The 17,935-nt window shown below is 40.4% G+C and overlaps 2 protein-coding genes across 2 annotated transcripts; both read right to left on the bottom strand.

Annotated features, from left to right (window-relative positions):
- Positions 1–286: 286 nt before the first annotated feature.
- OTOR (otoraplin) lies at positions 287–4,678 on the bottom strand (the record flags this gene model as incomplete). Its single annotated transcript, XM_079550149.1, has 4 exons — positions 287–310; positions 3,224–3,334; positions 3,943–4,082; positions 4,555–4,678. 4 exons carry the CDS (start codon positions 4,676–4,678, stop codon positions 287–289), a joined length of 399 nt encoding a protein of 132 aa, XP_079406275.1.
- A 3,090-nt stretch (positions 4,679–7,768) lies between these two features.
- Positions 7,769–13,682, bottom strand: SNRPB2 (small nuclear ribonucleoprotein polypeptide B2; the record flags this gene model as incomplete). Its single annotated transcript, XM_079550505.1, has 6 exons — positions 7,769–7,928; positions 8,446–8,534; positions 9,068–9,121; positions 10,209–10,349; positions 12,997–13,169; positions 13,619–13,682. 6 exons carry the CDS (start codon positions 13,680–13,682, stop codon positions 7,769–7,771), a joined length of 681 nt encoding a protein of 226 aa, XP_079406631.1.
- Between the last annotated feature and the right edge of the window lie 4,253 nt (positions 13,683–17,935).

Genomic DNA, 17,935 nt, shown 5'->3' with positions numbered 1-17,935 from the left:
ATTCTACATGTAATCTGCACTACTCAAAGTAATGCAAAGGCTTATAGAGGCATTCACAGGTATATGCAGGTAAATAATTTCTAACCAATAAATCCCATATAAGACTACTTTCCCCACCCCAAATTACTGCCTTTAAATCAACTTCTGCACTTGAAAGATGACTTATTTTACAATTAGGTATTTAAAAAAAAAAAAAAAAAAAAAGCTGGTGTTCGGTGGAGGGTTCCAAGTTTCTTTGTCAGCATTTCTTGATAGCACCCTGGAGATTACCCAGCCATCTTCAGCACTACTCACAGAAGAAATCAATGTCCTGAAAGAGAGTTGAAAGGAAAGATGTTTTGAGATTACTGAAGGATTAACATTCCTTTATCATCTCCCAAAGGTAGATAAGTAGATGCAAACACTGAATACGCTAATGTATTCAAAGTATGTTCTCTATAAATTAACTCCACAGAATTCTGGAGAAGAAAGCTTTTATTGCTTTCAACTCCTTTTATGTGGTTGGGATGATTTGTTCCTGACAGAAATCTTTAAAGTGGATTGGGTGATGCCATGTTCTTTCTTTCTTCAAACAATTCCTTTATCTTTCTGTTTAGTTTTCCTACATCCACAGTTGGATTTGAGTTGTATGTAACCCCTTATCCTTAAACTATTCCTAAGCAGACATGAAAAGGATGCCTTAATTTGACTGAGGCTGTGATTCACTTGCTACAGAGAAACCTGACTAGAAAAAAAAAAGCTTGCATTTTGCTTGAAAACTTCCAGCAAGGGATACATTTTCATAGCATATGCTTTCATCTAGCTTTCTGCTGGTATTTTATCTGGCTACGTAGCTCTCATCTTGATTATACTGCAAGGAATTAACAACTTGTATGCTCAAACTCAGCAACATTTACATTAGACCAGCCTATCGCACGTAGCTGTCCACTGGAAGGTGGTTCAGAGCAAAGGCTTACTGGCATTAAAAGTACTCTCATTTTAGCCAGCAAATGACCAATTTAAAATCACTGAAGGATGGCAAGCAATCCAACACCTCAGTAGTACACAGTCTATTTTAAGGAGTCTACTGTATTCAGTGGACTCAAAAGTAGCAGCACTGGGAAGAAAATATTGTATAAGATTTATCACTTGGAACAGCAGCAAAAGGTATGGATTGCCTGGTGTTGCAAAAAGGATGTTGAGATTAGTTCACAAGCACTAGAATTTATTAAGAGGGTCTGCTGCTGATGACATACACTGACTGCAGTTCTGACAGTTACTATGGGGAAAAATGAAGGAGACAGAGACCCCCTGTACTAATGTCCTCTTTCGTGCTCCTCTTTAGTGCAGCAGGTCCCCCCATCAAGATACCTCTCAAATTGCCAACTCAGTGCTTTCAGTGGACAGGAATTGCAGGCTGCTTGATCATTAAGCTTTGGGCATCACCAGTTCCCATAGTATAAATGAAATAATAAATGAAAGGTTAGAGAAGAGGGCAGTTAGAGAAGGCGGTTCTCACACCAGTGGCAACAACAGCAACAGACTTAACAGGTTTGAGGCCAGGAAAGCAAGGTACAAGCATCACCAGCAGCTGAAGTGAAGGTAGCAGAAGTGCAAACATAAGACCAGCTACAGCGTTGCAAATGCAAGGCTGGTAGCATTACAGGCACACAAGAGCTGTGCAACAATCGCTCTGTGTAAAGCAGTACCCTTTAAAGGATACTTCTGGATGAATCAGTATGGTCAGGTAGAGATCCATAAAGACCTGCTGTAAACACTTTCAAATGCAAACTTGAAGTCATATCCTTCAAGCCCACATTTGCAACACAAAAGAGAACAGAGGAACAAGAATCTATCTGTACCACCATCAGGTTTTGCTGCGAAGCAAGAACGTGAACTAAGGGTGAAACAACTAATCCCTGGCGATTAGTTTTGCAAAAAGGTTTGCTGCAGAATTTCTACTTGCCAATTAAAGTTCTGCAGGGTAGCCTGGCAAAAGCAATGGCCCATTCTGGACCCACAGCCAGCCTGCAGACTAAGACATGACTTTAACCTACCTCTGCTTCCAGCTCAGCTTGCCATTCAACAGAATGGCTGTCACGTTGTTGAGAAAAGAGCCTAGAAACGTATTTTAGTCACGGAACATGAAAGAATGACTAATTGCTACAGTGCTCCTGGCCAAATTCAGAATAACCTAACAAAGTGTCAAGAACAGCAATCGCTTGTTTCAAGATTTGCATTTCTTCACGCAAAATTTGTCTGACATTAAAACACAAATCCTAGCAACTATTACACTTCATTTCAATTATTTCTCGTTTTAATGAAACCTACCTAATAATCAAGAGCTAGGATGAAGAGTCCATGTAAAATTTCCAGGCTATGAGCAATGTGTTTTAGGCATAAATATAAGCTACCAGTAACAGCCAAGCCATACCATCCTCTTCCACTTCTCTGCGAAGCATATTTCAGATCTTTAATGATGTTAAGATCTGCCTGATATATGACACACTACTAACAGGATTGGGAAGAACCATCCTTTCAGAAATGCAGCTTATTTAAAAACATGTTTCCAATAGCTTTGCAATTGTACTGTTTGATAGATGTACTGACAACTATGAGACAGCGATACTTTTCTCATGCAGTATTCTGAAAACTAAGATTTTTTTTAATTTTTATTTTTTAATTCCTCCAATATTTTAACCCAAGCGATGCTGCTACAGTAGAAAGAACTCAAGAATACTCTGTGTTCTAGAGGAACAGTGGAAAAGTGAGTTTTCACATTCAATTTCCAGGGACCTGCTTTCACTGAAGCATGAGAAGGGTGTTCAGGAGTGTAAAACAGAAGTACTCTATGACAATGTCAGTCTATTTAGACCATTAATAGAAGGGGTTTGTACACCTTACTGAAATATGCAGCACAATGTTCAGTCTCCAAAAAAAAGAAAACCATTTGCAACACATTGCAAGAAGTTTGGGTCAGACTTTTAGGGGCCTCCAAGCAATGCTATTCCAATCAATAGGAACAATAATAGGATCAAGGCCTCCACTCAGCATTTGTGAAATCTACGATATCAGAGCTTATGTTAGGATTTTATTGAGAACGTTTGCCTGCATCAGAGATAGCATCCCTAAGCATCTGTGATATGCTACAATCAAGAGCCACAATTATGATTTGTTTTTACAGGAAATTAGCATTACACAGCCAAGGTAATTATATACAGCTGGGGTTCTGTAAATTCCTTACCGTTGTAGGAACGGTCTTATTTGCTTCTTGATAGACATGTTGTTCTGAGACTAAACTGCGAGGGAAGTAACCAACTGTCCCCATATGGTCTTCATACTCTTCTCCATAAACCTTCAAGCAAGGAGATGTATAATTAGGTGCATTAGAACAGCCCTCGTTTGCTTTAAGCTAATTCATAATTTAGCCAAAAGCAGCTACTTAACAGCGCTCATAACTCTGATTCTGGATCTCCTAGTTCCCCAATTAACCAGCACATTAAATGAACTATTAACACAAGTTCTAATACAGATAGGTATTTCTTTTCTGGAATAAAACAACAGCACAGTTTTGTTGTTGTGTTGGTTTTTTTTTTATTTTTTTTTATTTAATGAATTCAGCTAATATTAGTGTTTGCTTCCTTTATATTTAAGTTTTATGAGCAACTGTAATGAAAGCTTTTCTCCTGCAGTTTCAGCAAGCAGTCGCAGAAAAGAATTGCTGAGCCCTTTTACTTGGGTTAAATTCGTAATTACTGAATAGTTAATGAAGAAACTTTAACTTCGCTACAAAAACCAGAAGAAAAAAGAGGTCCTTTAGACTCCTCAGTCAGTTTAAACACCAATCTGAAAACCAAGTTGCTGCTTTAAAACCCACAGTAGCTCAACATCAACACATTTTTGTCAAGAAATAAATGCTACTCTACTTCTGGTTTGCTCATATACACAGGAATCTCATCTTACACTTCCAGCCCAGAATTCTCCAGATTCTTTTTCTTTCACTAGCTTTGAGTAAACATAAATCAACTGCCCTTTTTTAATATTAATGAATCTGCAGTCTGGAGCTTTATAATCCTCTTCTGCTCTGACAAGGGAAATGGTGTCTAGGAAAAAGAAATAAAAAATCAAGAATGAGAAGGATGAATTTAAAGACATGCTTTTATAAAGAAAAATATGGAAGTGTGTGGATGCACACGTGTAAAACCATTTCTACAGGCAAAAGTAGGTTATTCTGAAATTAACGTCTGCCAATAATTTGCCCTGCTCGTTTTTCCATCTCCAGTAAGCAGAATAACAGCTTCAGAATGCATCATTTAATCCTAACGTAAGTTACAGTCCTTCTGTCTCTTCTCTACTCTTACCTTTCACTCATGAGAAGGGTCCCTTAGAAAAGTCTTTCTGCAGTAAAACGGGATTTGATGCTCCACATTCATCTTCCCACTCTATTTTAAGTTGACAGACCAGTTTAAAGATGAGCTAAATAAGCAGAGTCGTTTTCTGTCACACTACGGCTTCCAAGCCCCACAACTGTTTTGGGGAATGTATTCTAATTAAAATTAAAACGAAATTACTCACAGAGACAGTCGTCATCAGCACACAGCTTCTTGCTGGCAAGCTTGTCCATAAAAATTCCAGTTGCAAACGGATTCATTAATCCAAGACACAAAAATAAGATAATCAAATAAACACGTTGTGTCATTTTTCTTTGCTGCGGCACTTCCCAAATGCGCACCGTGCCCAGGGATCTCTATCTTTTATGGAACAGCCTAACATCTGGACAAACACCCCTGGCCAATGGGAAGGGATCAGGGTGACATTCCACTGCAACAAGAGGAGCCGCCGGCAAGAGGGAAACCTCAGGTTGCACTTATGCAACAGAATCCTTCCCCAAACCCGTTCTGGAGCAACTGTATTACTTAAGAACGTTAAGCTTTCCTCTACTCATACATGGTCTCAATCTTGCCTCAAGCAAAATTTGTTTGAGAATGAAAAATTAAGGCAGACCCCAACAAACAGGGAAGAAAATGATATTCTTTCAAATCCTTAAGTCCCTTATTGTCACAAACACACACTAACATACATAATCGTCCCCCTGGACCATAAACTCTCCACGGCAGCAACCTCCTCATGACAGTCTGTAGCAATGCCCTACCACAACAGTAAACATGGATGCAAATATAACTCAGTAAAAAAAAAAGCTTTTCAACTCAGCAATTTGAGTTTGAAATCTAGAATGGAAGCGCTGCTACTTGTAGAGGTAAGATTTCTTTTACATAGGCAAACACAGAAACAGAGCAGAATACACAGGTTAAGCAAAGACAGCGGCCATCTCTCATTGATTCACGTAGCCAAACTCAGCTGAGAGTTCACAGACATGACACTGAACGGTACCATAAGCTGGCTTAAGAGGTACTTGTTATGTCTGAGAGGACACGTAGCATTCATCTAACCTCCCAATATATTTTCATAGCATATGAGAAAAAGTACAATATTAATTAAAATAGATGCATGCGCCCAAAAGGAAAAAACTAAGCTGTTATACACTCTGTAAGCTGTTCACACCATAGTTGTCTTCAGTTGCTTCAAAGAAGCTGATCTTAAAACCAGTCCTTAAAAATGACCAAGAGCAATGCTGCAGCTCCCCAAACAGCTGTTAATCAGTGCTAACTGCGTAAGATAAAGCTCATGACCAAATACACTCACTTTTATTCTTTACAGGTGCACAAAAATTTTCACTTGCAAGTGTGCTAAACTTGTGAATTCACTAAAAAGAATGGAAAATGCATATATAGAAATACAGAATTAACACAGCTGTGGAAGGGCATCATCTTGCAATGTAACGTGAGTGTAGAAGATGAATTTGTTTGCATCCGAAACTGCTCCATAAAACTGCTTTTCTGCACAGTATTTGATGAAAATCAATCGAGCTTTCCTGGATGCAAAGCATTTGGCCAAAATAACAATCTTAAATCAGACCTCAATCACCTCACAGCACAATTGGGAAAAACACATGCTCTGCAGCTCACACAGCACAGGCAGGGAATACACCAAGCTGCAGCAATAGAGGAAAAGCTACAGACTTCAATCTACTTCCCCATTTTCCAATTGATTTACTTCAGAAACAAAGAAGCCTCAACACTCACAAGGCAGCTGCTGTGCTCATCTGAACATTCTTCCTTGTAGTACCCCGTCTTAAGACCAGCTGTTTGTCTGAACTGCATCTGAAAGAAGACATACTTACTTCCTCCTTGAAATGGCCATTGGAGGACTCAGACACAGCAATGAAGAACTGAGGAATGGTGCAACGTGAAGAGCACGAACACCACAATATCATTTCTAAAATACAGATTTTCCAGAGCCTGATTGCAATTCTCCTACAACACCATGGAAAATCCAGCGAGTTTCACCAAAAATAGAGTTTAGGTTTTGTTATTCTCTAAATATCTAAAAATATCTTTCCAGATCTTCTTCCATCTTACACCATCCGAACAAAACATTTCAGCTTTTGAAGTGATTTTTCCCAATACTAAATTGGATTACTTCACTGCATTTAATGTATTTTGTGACCAACAAAACCCTTAACTGGTTTAAACAAAGAAGGGGGAAAAAAAAAACCAAAACCACAGAAATACTAGGACATGCATTTTGTAAAGCCTGCCTAAAAATAGTCTGTCAAGCTTATCAGCAATGTCTTTGGAATGAGCCAGAAAGCTCTTCCTAAACTATTTATTAAAATCACTGCTAAAGATCAGACAACTGGAAAATCAAAACCAACCAAAACCAAACCGTAAGTTTGTCTGTGCTTTCTGTACAATGACTTCTACCACCAGCCATCACAGTACAACAAAACCAAAATGTTGAACAGAACTCTCAAATTTTAACCAATTTCTACCATAGCCTGCAAAAACTAAAAAAAAATAAAAATAAAAATAAAATAAAATAAAAAAAAAATCAATGGTCTATTTTCCTTAAGTGACAAAACTATTCTGCAAAAGTGAAAAGCAGCTGTCAAAAGCAGCTGTCCCCTTGATAGTGAGGCTGAAGACTGAGTGTTGCATTTATTCTGAACACGCTGACATAAAACATTCCCACTCACGCTTTTTGCTCTGAAGACACATGTAATTTTCCAGCTCTCACTTCTGAGAAATGAAAGTCACCTTAAAAGTAGTTAAACCAATATTACAAATTAGCCTCCCATGCAGCAGTGGAAGATGATATAATGCCTTCTACTAGGACAAGAGCAAGCTTATAAAGGTACTCATTAAGATTTAGTTTAGAAAGCAGTACAGAAGAAGTCAGCTCACCCTGTCCAAAGACCAATGACATCTCGTGGAGAGCAAGATCTCTAAAGAGATGCTGCTCCCTCAGCTGCTAAACTTTAAATGAGGGTGAGGAGGGAGGACCCAAGCAAAGTGCATTGCTTGCACCTGACCTCTGTGGGTTAGCCATGCCATCTCATCTGGTGCTCAATCACTGGTTCAGGCCATGACCTAGCAATTCTCATCTGCCACACAAGCTTAAGAGATTAAAAAGACAGATTCAATAAAAAACACAGTTTGAGAACAGCATAAGCTGAATTTATTTTATAAAAATTAGTATTCTAGCACAAAAAGTTACTATTCAGTAGATCCACAGAAGTCTTGCAACTGTGCTGAGAGCTGCAGCCATTTCACACAACAGTCTTATCTTTCCTGCACAGAACAGAAACATGCTGTACTCATATTAAAAAAGGGAAAAAAAAAAAAAAAAAAAAAAAAAATCAATACAAAGAATTCCAAAGAGTGTCTGGTTATTTCTTAGCATAAGTGATTTTCATGGCATGAGATGGAGTTATCTTGAATCCTTGGAGAGCATCTCGAGCAGCTCCTGCTTGACATTCATTTTCAAACTCCACAAATGCAATGTCGTGACGCCCAGGCACTAAACGTACTTCTTTGAATCCAGGAAACCTTTGAAATAAATTTAAGGAGAGTCAGATAGTGTTTTCTAGATTGATAATTTATACCCCTCCTTCAGCACCCAGAAGACCCTCCCATAAGCATCTCCTAGAATAATAGTTACTACTAACAAGAGATTCGATTGAAGAATTTTTCTATTTCCAGGCCTTAGAACTTTGCCTCTCTTAAGGATCATTCTGCTGAAGTAATTTAATCAGCCTTGCACATCTGCAGAAGCAATTAAAGCTGTTTTTAAAACTGTTTCTGATGTCTTTAACATTAGTCACCAGCTTAATGCACCGCAGATTGATAACTGATAACTTCTACAATCAAAATCAGTTTAAAAAAAATAGAAGTCAGATTTGCATTCTGCACCCAATCATCTGTAAAGTTGGCAGTAACACAGAGCACTGAAATACCTTCAAAAACTCTCTTTTCTAATAATCAGCTAGCCAACTGAAAGTGAAAAAACAAAACCATAAAGGTAACGAAAGGAATCAAAGGAAAATTTTCTCCATTCAAAACTTACTGATTGAATAACATGGACAGCATCATCTCATTTGTTTCCTCAGGCAGGTTATTAAGGAAAAGAATATAGTTTGGTGGGTTATCAGGCACCTGCAACAAGAGAAGAGCAAAATTCAGTGGACTATCCACAGCTGCCTGCCCCTCTAAATCTGTCTGCATTATTATTTGAATGAAGACTCACAAATCCCTCGCTCTGGCTGTAACACCAGAAGCTGGGCTTTAGGATACCTTCATGCAATGTGCAGGCATAGATCTTGGTGGTTTTTGCTTTTCTGCTCAACAGCTGATACTGCAGTACTCCACCATACTAGATCTCAGCACTGCCACAGTTAGGACAAACTATAGTGCCAGTTCAGATTTCACAGGCCATCCAAGATACCTGTGTGAGGACATCAGCTTGGAAAAAGGCCTTCCACATCTTCTCTGTGAAGTAGCTGGAGGCCATGATAAACACCTTGTTCATCTACAGCAGAACTGAACTAGTGTTATCTTTGGGGCAACTGAAACCCACTGAAAACACATTGTTTTACTACAGCATACTGTTCAAATGTATTGGTTACAAACTCCATTAGATGTTAAGCTTCAGAATCTCTACAAGATTTGGTCACAAAAACAAGCATTACCTGCTGATTCTGTGGTGAAGTCCCAGGGGCACTGGTTGAATTTTGTGTTGCTCCCTATTAAGTAAGAGCAAGGTAGTTTTTAAAAGATATTTGGTTAAAGATAAACACACATCACCATATTTGTGTACAGCTCAAGCAGTGTATGAAAGATGGCTTGGCTCTTTTTATTTTTTTAAGCTGCAACCCAAGGAACATTTATTTATGCCCGAGGGGAACAACAACATGTGGACTGCATTGAATCCCCAAACCAGACAATCAAAGAATAAAAACTGAACTAATGGCTGAGTCAGCAGACACAGCAAATCACTACTCATCCATCATTAAATTCAGTTTAGCTAGACAGAAGTAGCTTTGAAAATGAAGACCTACACAAGATATGATAGACACAGTAAGAAAAAATTACATGCTTCCACTGAGGACTCCAGTTTAGCAAGCATAACTAAAGCCATTAGCATTATAAATAAAAACAATTACTTCTAGGAAATCAATATATAAGAGTTGATTTTGAATAAATCCTGAGGAAACTGAATTTTCTATGCAGAAAAAGTTATTTTTATGATCGCATCTCTTCCCTTGACAACAAACTGCGCCTTTGCAGAAACAGCAATTAAGACAATATTCAAACCCTGTGCCTTGGTCTTTTTTTCTGTCTTTGCAAATAAATTGCTAAATGTTGCTAGCCTTGGTCAGGCCAAGCATTACAGGAGATATATTCCACACCAACTCCTTCTCATCTAATCGTAAATGGATCACATTGTTCCCTTCTAGCCATCTTGCATTCTACACATATGTACACATACATACACAATGTTACTTTCTACACTGGTTTATTGTACCTTTGCTCTATACCTTAGTTTTCATCTTACAATAGGAATGAGGAAAAAAAAAGAAAGAAAGAAAGAAAAAGTGTTAAAAAATAAAAATAAAAAAATGCACTAAGGACTACATAATCATATCCCCTCCTGCAGCTTTAATGGGTGCTAAAGAGCAGAACAAATCAACAGACAACAATTCAAAGAACTTAAAGTACCAAAATACTTAGTCCTAAAAAAAAGATAAAACATTACATTGACAAAAAATGGACGCATTGTTTGAATATTTTTTTTCCCCCCTTCTTTCTTTAAATACAGAAGCTGCTTACCTGAATTATCTTTTTATTTGCTGCATTAGCAGATTGCTCCAGAGACTTGGCCTTCTTCTTTTCCTTCCTCTTCTCCTTGTCAGCAAAAGTACCACGCATTTTAGAGATGATATCAGAGTCTGTCTTGGCGTACTGAATACGCTTTTAAAAGGTAAAAAAACAAACACCAACAGAGTACTGTTTATTATACTGAAAATCTCACACCAACTTCGTTGAACGCATTCTCTCTCATTCACACAGTACGTCTGTAGAAAGTTGTATTAAAAATACTGTTTTAAATTATAGATATGTTTACAGAGTATGTAACGTTCATAATTCATTCTGATCACAACTAAAGAACTTTCTAAAAACTGGGATAGTCCTCTGATGAGAGAAGTTACTGATTTTACGACACTCAATGGAATCAGAACTCTAACCAGCAAACAGTATCTTTACCATGCCTGTCAAGGTAGCAAATGTACAAAGCTACACAACATCAGTTAACAAAATTGGCACCAGCTGCTACTAAAAAATAAAACTAGGGAGATGGAGCATTTGGGGTTTGGGTGAGGTGATAAGGTTCCAGTGATCTCAGATATCTGCAGAAAATGGAGTTCAGTAAAACTTCAGTAAAACTATACATATATTTATTTATTTATTTTACAATCCTATCACTTATTGAAGACTACTCCAAAGACTACAAAGCAGCTGAATTTGTTTTTTTATTGTTTGTTCATTTCTTCACATAAGATGCATACTGCAGTCAATATTCAAAGAGGGAAATACACCTGAAAGCTTATAATGCCTTGATTCTCTACTGCATTTTACTGAGCACAAAGGCCTTTAAGGATAAGTGACAGAACTAAGCTTGCACAGTTCCTTGGAAAGGATTTTGTTAGATAATCTGAGAGCGTTAATGAGAGAAGTGTGTGCCTCAACAACACAACAGTATAGCTCTCCTTATTACCCAAAGCCATGAGATGAAGGCATTTGCATACCCACACACCACTGAAGTCAAACAGACCATTTGCACATGCAACCCCCCAGATTAGGAGATGCCCAGTTTACTCAGGCAGCAACAGAAACATGTCGATTGTTGTACCATCCTGCCTGTAATTAAGTACATTATTAAATCTGCTTTTGTCAAGTGATATTGTACCAGCTTCACTGAAGTTGTGTCAGAATTCAATCACTCAGGTTGCTAATCTGATGCAAGCACAAGCAAAACTATTCATCAATTTCCAAAGCAAATCAGTGACTATGTCTGCCAATTTCTGGAGAGCAGAACTGAATAGATCTTCACCCTTCTCACTGTTGCTTTGAAATGGAAGTACCATATTCTAGTTATGTCTCACAAACATCTAGAGTAACTTCAATTATTATAAATTAAATAGAAAGTACCTAATCCCAAAAACACTATATGGGAAATTCTGTGCGTTCAACAGAAGACACAATGAATATCATAGAATGGCTTAGATTGGAAGGGACCTTAAATTGCACCCATTCCCAAACCCTACCATGGGCTGGCTGCCCCCCACCAGCTCAGGCTGCCCAGGGCCCATCCAATCTGGCTTTGGGCACCTCCAGTATGGGGCACCCACAGCTCTCTGGGCAGCAGTGCCGGGGCCTCACCACTCTCCAAGTAAAGAATCTCTTCCTAATATCTAAACTAGATCTCCTCTCTTTCAGTCTAAAGCCATTCCCCTTTGTCCTATCACTATCTACCCAAGTAAAAAGTTGGTCTCGTTCCCTGTTAATAAGCTCCCTTTAAGAACTGGTAGGCTACAATGAGGTTTTTTTCCAGAGCCTTCTCTTCTCCAAGCTAAACAAGCCCAGCTCCTTGAGCCGTTCTTCATAGGAGAGGTGCTCCAGCCTCTCAGCATCTTTGTGGGAAGAGTAGAGAGGGACAATTCTCTCCCTCGCACTGCTGCCACCCCTCTGTTGATGCAGCCAAGGATAGCTGGCCTTCTGGGCTACACCTATGTTAAGTTTTACATCTACCAGAACCACCAAGTGCTTCTCCATAGGGCTGCTCTCAGTGAGTTCTTCTCTCAGACTGTACAAATATCTGAGATTGCCTCCACCCAAACACAACACGCTGCACTTGGCCTTGTTGAACCTCATTATGCCTACAGGGGCCTGTTTCTCAAGCAGTCCCTCTGGATGGCATCCCTTCCTTTCCTTCTGTTGCAGCTACTGCACCACCACAGAATCACAGAATGGTCAGGGTTGGAAGGGACCTCAAGGATCATGAATCTCCAACCCCCCTGCCACAGGCAGGGCCACCAACCTCCCCATTTAATACTACACCAGGCTGCCCAGGGCCCCATCCAACCTGGCCTTGAACACCTCCAGAGTCAGGGCATCCACAGCCTCTCTGGGCAGCTGTTCCAGCACCTCACCACTCATAGTGAAGAACTTCCCCCTGACATCCAACTTAAATCTTCCCTCCTCCAACCAACCACTCAGCTTGGTGTCACCAGCAAACTTGCTGAGGGTACACTCAACCCTCTGTCTATATCTAAGCTGAAAGCATTTCAGATCTTGAAAACCTTTAACTTACTGCAGCGGAACATAAAGCCAACGTTTAGGAAACCTAAGTACCAACTCCAGGTTCACTGTGTGTTCCAATTACAGTCTCCCCAGAGCCTCTCAAGCTCGCCTAAATATATTTGTCAAGATAGAACATCACTGAGTAACAGCACAATTGCAAGCAAGTCTGAGAGTTATTTCACAAGGCACAAGTACCAAAGCACTGCAACAGACCACGGTAATTTTATTTCCACAGAAAAGGAAGAAAATAACTTACCATTGGCTTCCCATAAAATGGGAAGCCTTGCAGCTGCCTCAGAGCATTGGTAGACGATCCTAGTTCTTTAAATATAACAAAAGCCTGTCCTCTCATTTTCATAGTCTTCAAAGCCACGATGTCAACCACATGACCAAACTGTGAGAATAATGCATATAAGGACCTCTTCAATTCTGTTAACATAAAAAAAAAAAAAAAAAGGCTGTAACAGGTTGCGTGCAAATGTCTGCATCTACAGAGAGCATGCTGTCCCGCGGTTGATCTTCAGGCAGGTAGGTGTATCGGCTTCACAACACGAGCCTTCAGCTAGAGAAGAAACTGTATTAACTTTGTATTAGCTTCCTAAGAGCAAGAGCTGCTCAGCTATGTAGGCGCAGCTGCTGACACCCAGCACTACCAGCCCGGTAACGCCTGCAGGCTACGAAGGCCATTTGAAGTTCCGTAATTAAAAGTTACGATGAGAAACAGTTATTGATGGAGGCTCGTCAGGCGCAGGGCCAACCGGCCGCCTCAGTACTAGGCGCCGCGCCGCGGCCTCTCTACGGAGACGCGAGCGGCAGCCCGGCACGGAACAGCAACGCGCGGGCCGCCTGAGGAAAGCGCGGGCCGCGACCCCCCGTACCTTCTTTCTTAATCTTGTCGTTGATGTTGTTGATGTAAATGGTGTGGTTGGGCCTGATGTCCATGCTCTCAGACGGCCGCAGAGCTGCCTGCAGACAGAGCGCATGCGCAGCCACGCCGCAGTGCCGCTCCTGGAGCAATCGATGCGCCGGAATCGTGATGGCGGGCGGCGCATGCGCGGTGCGCGGACAGGCGCCATGTTGGCCGGGCCCCGAAGTGCAATGGGGTGAAGGGGGGTTGCTGTGAGGCGTTGGGTGAACGGCTCGCTCGAATGCTCCGGTCGGCTCTGCGTCCACGATGAGGCAGCGTGCTCCTGTGTGAAATAAAGCTGTGTTTGTGTATTTGTGGTTACCGTGTGTGCTGTAAAGAAGGAAGAGAAACAGCACCTGTTATAAAATGTTTATCCGCATTTGTTTTTAGTTTCGATACCTGAAAGGCAGTGCATCTGAGCACCTCATATTGGGAGGAAGTTTTTCACACAGACGGATGGTGAGGCACTGGAACAGGCTGCCCAAGGAGGCTGTGGATGCCCCATCCCTGCAGGTATTCAAGGCCAGGCTGGATGTGGCTCTGGGCAGCCTGGCCTGGTGGTTGATGACCCTGCACACAGCAGGGGGTTGGAACTGGATGAGCATTGTGCTCCTTTTCAAGGCCATTCTGTGATTCTATTATTCTATGATTTCTTGGGGGCCCTGCGGTGGTGGCAGCTCAGAGTAAATAAACAGGAGAACTGGGGCTGCAGCCTTGGAATTTTTGGAATAATTCTACATGCCGCATACCTTCATTTCTATGAGTGAGCAATTATACCGCCTTCCAGAAGCAATTTGTAGTTGCAGAAGTTTAATCTGGTTGCATATGAAGAAAATACTGCAAAAAGTTTTACTCCATAAGAAAATTTGTACTTAGATTTAATTTAATTCGGGCAAGTTCACACTGAAAATCATTTCTTTGTAAAGAGCTGTTCCCTCAGCTGCAGTGCATAAAAAAAGGAAAACCTTCCTTCTGGATTCTGGAGTTTTCTTGAGCAAAAGGAAAATCTGTTATTTAGCAAGGCTTTGAGCGCCTGATAGAACTGTAGGTGTCCCAGCTCACAGAATCACAGAATGGCCAGGGTTGGAAGGGACCTCAAGGATCATGAATCTCCAACCCCCCTGCCACACACAGGGCCACCAACCTCCCCGTTTAATGCCAGACCAGGCTGCCAAGGGCCCCATCCAACCTGGCCTTAAACACCTTCAAGGATGGGGCATCCACAACCTCTCTGGGCAGCTGTTCCAGCACCTCACTGTTCTCTCTGTAAAGAACTTCAAGCTCATTGCAGGGTAGTTGGACTGGATGGCCTTTAGAAGTCCCTTCCAACTCAGACAATTCCATGATTCTATAAAGAACAACACGGATTAAAGTGAGTTGAATATAAAAGCAAAACCAATAAATAAATAAATAAATAAATAACAGCCCAAAAGCTGTTGATGGAGCTGTTGATGTTACTTACTGGTGGAGGAAAAGTGTTATCTTCAGTTGTATGAGGAATATGGGAAATGGCGTGCCAGTACAAAGCTGCGTGCAGAGTATACACACCACAAGTCTAAATGGTGTTAGACAGCATCTCTAAGCACTTTGTTAGACACTTTTCTAAGCACTATACTTTTTATAAGTAGCTAACATAAAGCATGTCTTTGAAATCCAGGCGTGAACAACGTATTAAAATGTTTTTCAGAAAGGTGTGTGTTGTTTTATGTGTTGATTGGCAATACAGTCCACATAACTCATAACATAATTTAGTTACAAAGTTACAAAACTACTTACTTGTTATTAAATCAGGGTAGCTGAGGGAATTTGATTGTCTTGTGGAGTGAAAAATATTGACATAATATGAATGACTTTATTTTAAAGTCTTTAAGCTGCTCATAGAGAAGAACTAATGAAAACATACACACAAAAAACCTTAACCTGACAGAAAGTAAGGAAGAATTCATGGCTTCTATAATTCTTCGGTGCCACACTTGTACTTGCTCAGAGTCACTTTAAGCACTGATGATTTATTCTTGAAGAATTTGAATGCAATAAAGCAGAAAGCCGTCCTTTCCTGCTCCTCAGGTGGGATTTCAGTCTGACTGCTGGTTCAATAGAAGCAACATTCATTCCTCAGGCTCCCCCCACGATTTATTTAGATTACTTTTGTTTTCTTAATCCCCAGAGAGGTGCAGTACTCTTCTATTCACTAAAGCAGTTATTTGTTTAAAAGTCCATGAAAGCTTGAAGAATTGTAAAAACTATTCCAAGTTTTTTAGCAAGAATGCCTGTGGCAACTCAGTAGGCAGTTATAATATGTCACCAATATAATATGCTGGAATCAGGCTTGCAACTAACAGATAGCTGATTTCCAGTTACTCTAAGCTGTTTTGGAAAAGACAGTTTTTTAACATTGCTTCGTAGCCACTTCTCTATTCCAGCCCCTTGCTCAAGGTCAAGGATGTTTGGCATTGCTTTATTGTTGCTGTTGTTTGTTATGAAACCTGTGATAAGATTCATTTTTATTCTTCTAAAGGCAGCTCTCTGCATGGAAGTAAGACAACAGTCAAGAGCAGCGTATAGTGGAAGTTTTGGTCCTGGTTTCATAGCATCATGCAATCTTCATAGCTTTGATTGGGTCCGCATGCACATAACAATGCTTCAGATTTTCCACAGCAATTATCCTGCAGTATTAAGATTGTGGTATTGTTAAATTTACCCAGATCTATCTGTATAGAAGTGTTTTAATCTCAACAGTGCAGGGAGGAATCCCATGCTAGTAAGAAGCATGGGTGTGACATGGGTGGATTTGTCTTCTGTAGTTTGGTTCCACTCTTTGACTGATCTGTTCTGCTGTGTCAAGCATGATAATACAGCACATCAGTAAACAGTGGGAAACGCACAGAGACAATGGGCAAAATGACAGGAAACACAAAAATTCCCTAGCAAGTACATGATAGTGGTGCGAGCAGCTGCAAAGCTAAAGTGCATAAAACCTCACATTTTAGTCAGAAGAGGCTTTTTGAAGATTGAGCAACTTACAGATCTATATTCAATTGGAAGGTGCAAAACAGAAAGTACAGTGTCCTATAAATCCGTGGCCGCTGGTCAGTTATCGTGCCTGCCATCCACAAGTGCAGATTGCCAGAAGGAGCTGAGGAGGCTGCAGTGATTTACAGACTGTTGTTCAAAGGCTTAGGCTACACGGTCTGTCAACTAACAAAGCAAAGTGAATGGACAGTGTGGTGGCAGAAGAAATTTAGTATTGATGAGTATGTGGCAAGGCACTCAGAAAAGAATCACTTGAAGTACACATAGTGGAGTTCTGAATTAACTATAACCACTCAGGAAGAAGACCTACGTGACCCTGTCTGGAGGACAATAAAACACCCAGTGGTAGGAAAAGTTGCAAACAAAAACACCATACTGACTGGAAAAGAAAAACAAATGTACTGCATGAGGTGTTTCATAATCCCTAAACAGATGGTTGACTGTATTACTGTTTGCTCTAAATCAAACAAAACCACACAGTCCTCTGACATTTATTGTTGGCAGTTTATGCTTTTAATGATTAAATACACCACCTGATTGACCTTTCAGTTAGTCTGTGCAAGTCGGTCAAGGAAGCTTCACCAACTGAGAGAAGAGCACACCATCACAACCAATTATTTGGAGAGAAAAATTGCTCTGGCATGGTTATAATATGCTGTTTGATTCTTCTCTTGGCCAAATCATACTTTCACCTTACCGAGCACACAGGAGAAAAAGAAGCAAACCAACAAAAGAAAACTGCAGCACAATTTCTTTTGGCGTACTTCTGGTTTACGACAACATGAAACAGTTGCATTGCTTTAAAAACAACAACTGATTACCATGGTTAAATGAACCAGAACTGAATTTTAGATACTTGCTATTCATTGTTAATTAGCTGTATCCAACATAAAGCTGAAAGGAGTACATTTTGTCTCTTTGTGTTTTATCAACCGTGCTGCAAAGAATAAAAATCAACAGAACTTCGAGGTGGACAACAATAGGTCACGCAATGAAGTCCTTCAGCAGAGCCCATGTGAGCTCACCGATGACTGTTTCCCATCTCGGCTTGATTTCTTCAATGTTAGTGCTGAACAGATGACAGTAACTCTAACTGCTCTATTCATACCTAAACATTTCAGTTAACTCTGGGGCTGCTGGAAGCCAGCAACAGACCCTCCCACTTCCCCTACCCACTCCAAATAAAGAAAACCAGAAATGCAGGGCCTGCACCCCTGAGAACATGATGAAACCCTTAGCAGATCCTTAGCTCTGT

This window comes from Tetrao urogallus, assembly GCF_951394365.1.
Source record: "Tetrao urogallus genome assembly, chromosome: 2".
Lineage (NCBI taxonomy): Eukaryota > Metazoa > Chordata > Aves > Galliformes > Phasianidae > Tetrao > Tetrao urogallus.
This window is presented reverse-complemented; position numbering and strand designations above follow the sequence as displayed.